The sequence below is a fragment of the Sinocyclocheilus rhinocerous genome, unplaced genomic scaffold (genome assembly GCF_001515625.1).
Source record: "Sinocyclocheilus rhinocerous isolate Xijiao unplaced genomic scaffold, SAMN03320098_v1.1 scaffold1396, whole genome shotgun sequence".
NCBI classification, from domain to species: domain Eukaryota; kingdom Metazoa; phylum Chordata; class Actinopteri; order Cypriniformes; family Cyprinidae; genus Sinocyclocheilus; species Sinocyclocheilus rhinocerous.
Genome location: NW_015629497.1, coordinates 641,188 through 651,053, shown reverse-complemented (window position 1 = coordinate 651,053; position 9,866 = coordinate 641,188). Strand labels below are relative to the sequence as shown.

The window sequence follows — 9,866 nt, the reverse complement described above, 5'->3', positions numbered from 1 at the left end:
GTCTTCAGTGTAACATGATCCTTCAGAAATCATTCTAATTTTCTGATTTGCTGCTCAAAAAGCATTTATTATTATTATTATGTTGAAAACAGCTGAGTAGAAATTTTTCAGGTTTCTTTGACGAATAGAAAGTTCAGAAGAACAGCATTTATCTGTTCTTAATAGCATTTATACCACTGCCAGCATTTATCTGTCCCCCCCCCAAAAAAAAAAATAAATAAATAAAAATTATACTGACTCCAAGCTTTTGAATGGTATAGTGTATAATGTTACAAAAGCTTTTCATTTCAGATAAATGCTGATCGTTGGATCTTTCTATTCATCAAAGAATCCTGAAAAACATGTACTCAACTGCTGAAAATGTAGCTTTGATCACAGGAATAAATTACATTTTAAAATATATTAAAATAGACAGCAGTTATTTTAAATAGTAAAAATATTACTGCTTTTGCTGTACTTTGGAGCAAATAAATGCAGGCTTGGTGAGCAGAAGAGAATTCTTAAAAAAAAAAAAAAAATCTTACTGTTCAAATTTTTTAACTGGTAGTGTAGATATGTATCAGTGCATCTAGGTTTTTGGGATAAGAATAAAACATCAGGTCCGACAATATCGTGTCTTTTTTAATTTAAATCTAGATTTATTTGCATTGGCCCAGGAAACCTCTATGAACACACTTGACTTGGCCAAAAAAATCATGGGGGACGAATTTACGTTTTATTAAAAAGTGTTGTTACGCTGTCAATACAGGAGACAAACCAATGGGCCACTGGCTGCTCGCTGTCCCTGCGTGATGGTCCTTGGCAAAAAAATAAAAAAAATTCTGTCGGCCCCTTATGTGCGTCGGCCCACCGGGAAAATGCCCGATTAACAATCCAGCCATAATATATTCCAAAATAAATAAATAAGAATTGTCAGTTTTGATTTCACGGTGACTTTAATACTTTGGCTCTGGGGTTTGTTGAAATTCCAAGGATGTGCAAAAGCAAAAGTCATGCTTGCCCTAGCAAATACGATGAAATAAAAGTGCTAAATGCATTATTGCAGCCCAAGACACTTGTCTACATATGACTAGAAACATAAACAGACTCATGAATAAAAACAACAGGAGGAAGACTCGTATTCCCCGGCAGCTAGACAAATATAAATTGTATCTCGAGAAAGACGGGGAGGTGAACACAGAGGAAGAATGAATGAGGATGTAAAGCTCTGTGACAGTATTCTAGCCGAGCACAGATGTGCTGCTCATCGCAGTTAAATCACAGCAACAGATGAGCGCCTTTAGCAGAACTACTGTAGACTTTACCCAGCAGCAGCTGGTGGCACACGGCCCGAGCCCATACAACCTGGCAGTCATACAGCCTTACCTTAGAGTTCAGCACTTCAAACGTCATGTTCTGTGGCGGAGCACTGGGGACTGAACAGAGGGAGAAGAGTATTAGTTCACATATCCTCAGCTTTTATTAAAGTAGACATATTATGCCCCTTTTTACAATATGTAATGTAAGTCTCTGGTATCCCCAGAATGTGTCTGTGAAGTTTCAGCTCAAAATACTCCACAGATCATTTATTATATCATTTTGAAAATGCCTATTTTGAGTGGAAGCAGAAACACGCTGTTTTTTGTGCCTGTCTCTTTAAATGCAAATGAGCTGCTGCTCCCCGCCCCCTTTTCCAGAATAGAGCTGCGCCATTACAGCTCGTACTGAGACTCACTGTGCTGGGGGATGTGACCACTGCCTGTAAGTTTGGAGCAGGACCAGGTACCTGGACTATTAAATAGGAAGAAAATAAAATCAGAAATGTTATGTTTTGTCTTGTTTTGTTTTATTACTGGCACCTTTTTTGTCTATCACTGTTTTTCGAATAGAGGAAATGAAATCTCTCGAATAGAGAGAGCTATCTCTTCTCGGCTGAGCATATGACAGTGGCATGGCAGAAAACAGACTAACACACGCCAGCTCAAACTGCAAGACTGACGTTATTTAATTTCCTTAGCAGAGCGGAGAGAATGGAAATGAGATTCTATGTTGCTTAACTTTTGTTTACTTGCTAGGGTCATGAATCATTACATTCAATTATAGGCTCCGATGAGTGTCCGTTAAATCTGTTGTTTTTCTAACACGCTCACAACTGACATGCCTTCAGGGAGTCATCATGTAGGGCCAATCTAAACTGAGCTCTACATTAAATGAAATATAGTATAATTTAAATAGTATGGACATAAAACAACTGGCCAATTTGTAAATAAGTTAGCATGTAGTCATTTAGCAGACACTTTTATCCAAAGCGACCCACAATACACTTATTACAGGAACAATCCCACTGGAGAATCCTGGTGTTGAAGGAATAGTTCACCAAAAATGGATTCTTTCATAATTTACTACATGTACCATGTAACCCAAAAGAAGAAATTATGAAAAATGTTCATGCTGCTCGTTTTCATTAAACAAAAGCATAGAGTGACCACCACTGTGAAAAAAAGCACACTTTGGCATTATTTTAAAACAAGTATGTATTACAGAAATAATATACTTAGAATAGAAAATGCTTAATTGCGAACTGAACTGCATGTTAATTGCAATTACATGAAAATGTATTATAGTTTAAATTCATATTACCATAAATGCAATTAGCTGAACTTTAGAGAGCTTTTTGTACATCTTCATATGCAATTTCATAATTACTTATACTGTCTTCGAAATATGGGCAGTAATGTGTACTGCCAAAATTACTGACAAGCATTTATGATAAATTCAAATATACTTTAATGCTATTTCTAGTGAAACTTGTATTTGATGCATTTAAATATATTTGTAATTACAGATTTGTTGCAATTTAGTACACATTTAAAACATATTAACTTTAAACAGTAATACTGAATAACACACTAATGTTCAAATTATAATCAAATACTTTTCATGTGCTTTTGTATGTTAGTCAACACATCAAAATATGTGAACTTTAAATCACAACAAAAGATTATTAAAAGATAATGATTAAAATGTACTTTAAAGTAGAACTTTTAATTTGACATTATTACAAAGTGCACTTTTTAAAAATGTACTTTAGTGTGAAAGTGTATTCTCTTTAAGTACACATAAGAGGCCTTTTATTTGTATTAATATTATATTATCTGCAAGTGCAAGCTTTTTAAAAATATATTTTTAAGATTTGAAATACACTACAAGTGCACATTCAATACAATTAAGCACAACTTTTTTTCACAAATGCAGGGACTATCAAGACCCCAAAAATTACAAAATGCCATCAAAAAATTGTTTTATATGAGAAACAGGCTAAAATATAGGTCATTATTTGCTAAAAATCACCATAAAGTGACCATATGGCTTGAAATATAACCTACAAATAGTACGAACTTCCTTTTTGGTGCTTTTATGTCCTTTCTGGAACATGACAGTCTCTGGTCACTATACTTTCATTGTACGGGGAAGAGCAGCATGAATGCTCCTCAAAACCTCTCCTTTTGGGTTCCACAGGGGCTTGGACCAGCAACAAACAACCAGCAAGTTCTAGCCACTTCGCCACATGTTTGCAACAACTGTTTAAATACATTCATCCAGTTTTGGTTACCCTGAACCACCTTTCATGCTCGAGCTCTAAAATAAACTGCATTTGGTGTCTTACATGAATCACTTTTCAAACTCTGATCACGCATCTCTGGCATCTCAAATGACAGAGAGATATCACTTTATCTCAGTTCCACAGTTATTATATCTGAATGAAAATGCCTATTTTGAGTGGAAGCAGAAACGCACTGTTTTTTGTGACTGTCTCTTTAAATGCAAATGAGCTGCTGCTCCCCGCCCCCTTTTCCAGAATAGAGCTGCGCCATTACAGCTCGTACCTGCTAAACATCTGTTTTGGTTCTGATGTTTATCGCGTTGAAATAATGCATTTTAAACCATACGAGTGTTGTTTTGCTCAAACTTTCGCCATGGCATTAGAACTAGTACACTGTGGTCGCTTGTGAAAACACAATAACGGTGCCATGCGTGTAAACTTACAGATTAAGGGGCGGTAATATTATAATGAGATCCCTTTGCCACGTCACCAAGGGAGCGAAATCTGACACGCTCGTTTTTTCAGACGCTTGCAGAAAAAGGCTTCCCAAAACATCGTTACTGGGTTAATCTTTTTCACGTTTCCTTGGTTGGTAGATGCACTGGGGACCTGATTATAGCACTTAAAACCTGGAAAAGTCAGATTTTCATGATATGTCACCTTTAAGGCAAGGCACTGAGGTGAACAGGCTCAAATGTTTAACTAATGTTAATGTTTCCCCAGTTTATTATTCACAACACATTAAAGGGATAGTTCACCCCAAAATGAAAATTCTAAGAAATTTTGAAGAATTTTGGTAACCAAATAGTTGACAGTAGCCATTGATTTCCACAGTATACAGTACAATGCAAGTCAATGGCTACCGTCAACTGTTTAATTACCTACATTCTTCAAAATATCTTCTTTTGTAATCAACAGAAGAAATAAACTCATACAGGTTTGGAACAACTTGAACATGGTAAGAAAATGATCACAAAATTTAAATTTTTGGGGCAAATGAAGCCTTTAAGACAATTTTTTTTTTTTTACAAGTTTTCTGTAATGTTATGTTCAAATATGCAAATGTTGCATTATCTAATTAAATATACACTAATTTGCATATATTTCTAGAACAATAAACTGAATATTGCATAAAACCTGGTTAATTTTTTTTGCTGACATATTAGAGTTAAAGGCTTTTACTGGTGGGATCTCTCTTTTTATTGCTCCATAAATTAGAAAATACAGCCTGAAATGTTAAATTAATGTTAAATTATGTGAATGTTATATGTGCAAACCCTTCAGTAAAAACCTTCAGAATATAGACAGGAACAAAACTGTCAAGTTTTGTGTATGTAAGTCCTACTGAAGTCTAGATTTCAGGCTCATTGCATGAGAAAAAAACTCATTTTGAGAAAATAGCCTTTAAAGATAAGTATTGTAACTGAAATCCACAGACACAAATAGATAAAGTGTAATGACATAACAAATGAATGTACATTTTGGATATTTTCTTTCCACTAGACTGAAAGAAGACAACATCTCAAAACTGAGCAGAGCCTGAATGAACAATGGATTTGTCTGTAGTGTTTGGTCTTAAATGGCTCTCTGGTGGACTGGATTCTGATTCTGGTCAATACCAGCATTGAGCGGCCAAATATTTATATATACTGACTACTAAACTGTACATTTCACCACTGTCCATGGCTTCTTTCATATATGTGATCCTGCACCACAAAACCAGTCTTAAGTCGCTGGGGTATATTTGTAGCAATAGCCAAAAATACATTGTATGGGTCAAAATTATTGATTTTTATTTTATGCCAAAAATGATTAAGATATTAAGTAAAGATCATGTTCCATAAAGATGTTTTGTGAATTTCCAACTGTAAATGTATTCAAACTTAATTTTTGATTAGTAATATGCATTGCTAAGAACTTCATTTGGACAACTTTAAAGGCGATTTTCTCAATATTTTGATTTTTTTGCACCCTCAGATTCCAGATTTTCAAATAGTTGTATCTCGGCCAAATATTGTCCTATCCTAACAAACCACACATTAATGGAGAGCTTATTTCAGCTTTCAGATGATGTATAAATCTCAATTTCGAAAAATTGACCCTTATGACTGGTTTTGTGGTCCAAGTTCACATATCTCATAGCACTACATCATGGCATTTTAATGCCATTTTCACCAACACAATTTAGAAAAGGTAATTGACACCATCTCACAGAAACTGTAAGAAAAATGGCCTAGGAAGAATAATTTTACAGTGAGCATAAGACTTTTAACAGGTGGCTAGAAGCTCACGAGTCCCCAGTTGAAGTATACAGTAATAACTACAGAATAAAGTTTCATGGGTGGTAACATTTTTATGCCCAGCAATTTTATATATATTTTTTTATTTCACTGACAGGTCAATTCACTCACAACTGACAAGTGTGGCATAAAGTTAATTTTGGACCCTGGTGATATTGCTCTGTTGATGTAACTACAACAGGGATATAGATGATAGTTGGCTTACTGCTGATTTTGTTTATTGCCTAGTTGAGTTCTTGTAGGAGACCCCTTATTGTGATTATTTTGAGGAGCAAAAAAGTGCAGGGGTTTGGGGCAGAATGGAGGAAACTGACTAGCAAAACAAAACAAAAAGACAAGATTTATTATAAGTACCATCACAGTATGTGCGCACGGATATGTCCTCGGTGGACACTCCAGGTCCATGCTTGTTATAGGCCACCACTCTGAAACTGTACTCTGTGAACTTCTTCAGTCCAGTCATGGTGTAGGACAGTGTGCTCACATCCAGATCCTGATAGAAAAGAGAGAGATTTTTACAAATATTTATACACTCCTCACTAGGAAGCCTTGGATAAAACCATCCGCTAAAGGAATACATGAAAATGTAGTTACTAATATGAATATTATAAAAAACAACATATACATGAATCTTTATATTTGGAATTGGGCTAGAAGTTTTCACTAATATAAAAATAAACAAAATCTAGTATAAAAATATACAAAAGCTTGTGCTCAGGATCTGTTCTCCACCATGAACATTTCACATGCATTATCAAATATCACAATGCTTTTATCCATGATATTACAGAGGCTGGGTGAAGATGCTTTTACCTGCTCACTGTCCATGCCCTTCTCCATGTAGTAGATTTTGTAGTTTTGGATCTCGCCATTGCCTGTGAGGGGCATGTCCCAGCTGAGACTCACTGTGCTGGGGGATGTGACCACTGCCTGTAAGTTTGGAGCAGGACCAGGTACCTGGACTATTAAATAGGAAGAAAATAAAATCAGAAATGTTATGTTTTGTCTTGTTTTGTTTTATTACTGGCACCTTTTTTGTCTATCACTGTTTTTCGAATAGAGGAAATGAAATCTCTCGAATAGAGAGAGCTATCTCTTCTCGGCTGAGCATATGACAGTGGCATGGCAGAAAACAGACTAACACACGCCAGCTCAAACTGCAAGACTGACGTTATTTAATTTCCTTAGCAGAGCGGAGAGAATGGAAATGAGATTCTATGTTGCTTAACTTTTGTTTACTTGCTAGGGTCATGAATCATTACATTCAATTATAGGCTCCGATGAGTGTCCGTTAAATCTGTTGTTTTTCTAACACGCTCACAACTGACATGCCTTCAGGGAGTCATCATGTAGGGCCAATCTAAACTGAGCTCTACATTAAATGAAATATAGTATAATTTAAATAGTATGGACATAAAACAACTGGCCAATTTGTAAATAAGTTAGCATGTAGTCATTTAGCAGACACTTTTATCCAAAGCGACCCACAATACACTTATTACAGGAACAATCCCACTGGAGAATCCTGGTGTTGAAGGAATAGTTCACCAAAAATGGATTCTTTCATAATTTACTACATGTACCATGTAACCCAAAAGAAGAAATTATGAATAATGTTCATGCTGCTCGTTTTCATTAAACAAAAGCATAGAGTGACCACCACTGTGAAAAAAAGCACACTTTGGCATTATTTTAAAACAAGTATGTATTACAGAAATAATATACTTAGAATAGAAAATGCTTAATTGCGAACTGAACTGCATGTTAATTGCAATTACATGAAAATGTATTATAGTTTAAATTCATATTACCATAAATGCAATTAGCTGAACTTTAGAGAGCTTTTTGTACATCTTCATATGCAATTTCATAATTACTTATACTGTCTTCGAAATATGGGCAGTAATGTGTACTGCCAAAATTACTGACAAGCATTTATGATAAATTCAAATATACTTTAATGCTATTTCTAGTGAAACTTGTATTTGATGCATTTAAATATATTTGTAATTACAGATTTGTTGCAATTTAGTACACATTTAAAACATATCACCTTTAAACAGTAATACTGAATAACACACTACTGTTCAAATCATAATCAAATACTTTTCATGTGCTTTTGTATGTTAGTCAACACATCAAAATATGTGTACTTTAAATCACAACAAAAGATTATTAAAAGATAACTTTAGCAGTCAGAGCCAAGGACGCACAGAGGAGCAAGTCTGACCCAGAAACCGCTTCTCCTGTGCTGTGTCTGGGCTGATAATGTTTCATGTTGATGGAGTCTGGCCATATACCTTCAGCGATGTTCAAGAGGTGTAGTATTTGCTTAAAAGCCAGCAGATGTTTACTTGTGCTTACCTATATAATGAGATTTTAAACTGACATGGAGGCATTGGGGAGGTTTTGGGAAAGAAAACCTCCAGAGAAAATGTTCAGCGTAATCTCATAGGCCCAAAACATATTCTTAAAAAGCATGTGAGACACTAGCTACGCAAGCTTGATTTCATGCATTATAGCCATTAGAGCTTAATTCGTAATGCAACTGTGTTAAGTCAGTAAACATCAGATTTTAATTAGTCCATAAATCTAATTTTGAACACATTCTGGTTGAAAAAGTATGTTAACAGGAAGTGGAGATCTTACCTTCAGGCTGGGTGGCGACCCTCAGAGGCGCTGAGCTCTCTCCAGGGCCGTTCCTGTTGTGGGCCACCACGCGGAAGGAGTACTTGGTGTCTGGCATGAGGTTCTGAATGGTGACTTGCATTTCTCCTGGACGGCTGGTGTTCACTATCCTCTCCCTATACAGCATCAGAGAAACAAACGTGATATGAGACTGAAACAGGAGCTGACTGCTGATTCGTTGGTTCAAAGCTTCTCTTATTTTTCTGTAGTCAATAACAGCTCATACAGAATGGCATTATAAATATTAATAAGAACAACATGTGCCTTAAAATAATGGCAACAAAAACAACAGAATACAATCATCAATAGCATGCATAATTAAAGGCTTCTTGGAGGGTGAACGTCGTGAAAACATGTCTGGATTACATTTCACTACAGTCAAAATTAAATTTATTACATTTTTATTACATAATTATGTAAGTACTGTATATATTTCATTTTATATAAAATATTATATTTATTTATTTGCCTAAAACGTAAGCCAATTTTGTGCAAATAATTTTTTATTTTGCATTAATAATGATATTTTTATTGACAAGGAAGCACAAAAAAAATCTTATTACCATAATGCATCTGTATTTCTACCTCATGTTTTTTTTTTGTAATTGTCATTATACTCAATAGTGATTCTCATTAGATTCTCTTTACTGTAATGCAATATTTTTAAAAGTAATTTTTTAAATGGTAACATAAATAATAATAAATGTATTTACTTAAATATGCATTAAAGGCATTACAACAAGTAATTTACGAGTTAAATGTGAAATAATATATTCCAGTAATGTCAGCAATTACATTACTATTATTATTAATTATAATATATTAATTATAGTAGTAGTCCAGATTTTTTTTTTTTCCAGGTAGTGAGATGGGGGATTGGGGGATAATGAAAAACAAGCTTAATTTTTCTTAAACAAAATATCATTTCTACATTTCATTCTTTTGATATTAGGATTAAACAGATATTCTTTACAGTTTTTGTAAGATGCACCTAAAATATAAATAAATAAATAAATTGCAGGTACAATACCTTTCAAACTAGGTCCTTTTTTATGTTTTTGAAAGATGTCTCTTATGCTCACCAAGGTTGCATTTATTTGATCAAAAATACAGTAAAGGCACTAATATTGTGAAATATCATTACAATTTAAAATAGTTTTCTATTTTAATATATATATATTTTTTAAATGATTTATTCCTGTGCTGGCAAAGCAGCTGTTACTCCAGTCTTCAGTGTCACATGATCCTTCAGAAAACATTCTGATTTGGTGCTCAAGAAATATTATTATCAATAT

The 9,866-nt window shown here is 34.4% G+C and overlaps 1 protein-coding gene across 1 annotated transcript in view; it reads right to left on the bottom strand.

Moving 5' to 3' along the window:
• Positions 1 to 9,866, bottom strand: part of LOC107738914 (neogenin-like) — an 84,636-nt gene that overhangs the window by 9,640 nt on the left and 65,130 nt on the right. Inside the window, exons 8-11 of the mRNA XM_016550838.1 lie at positions 8,533 to 8,687; positions 6,697 to 6,845; positions 6,238 to 6,376; positions 1,366 to 1,415 (exon numbers count right to left, since the gene is read on the bottom strand). Of these exons, the coding sequence (XP_016406324.1) occupies positions 1,366 to 1,415; positions 6,238 to 6,376; positions 6,697 to 6,845; positions 8,533 to 8,687 (493 nt within the window). The remainder of the gene's footprint in view (positions 1 to 1,365; positions 1,416 to 6,237; positions 6,377 to 6,696; positions 6,846 to 8,532; positions 8,688 to 9,866) is intronic.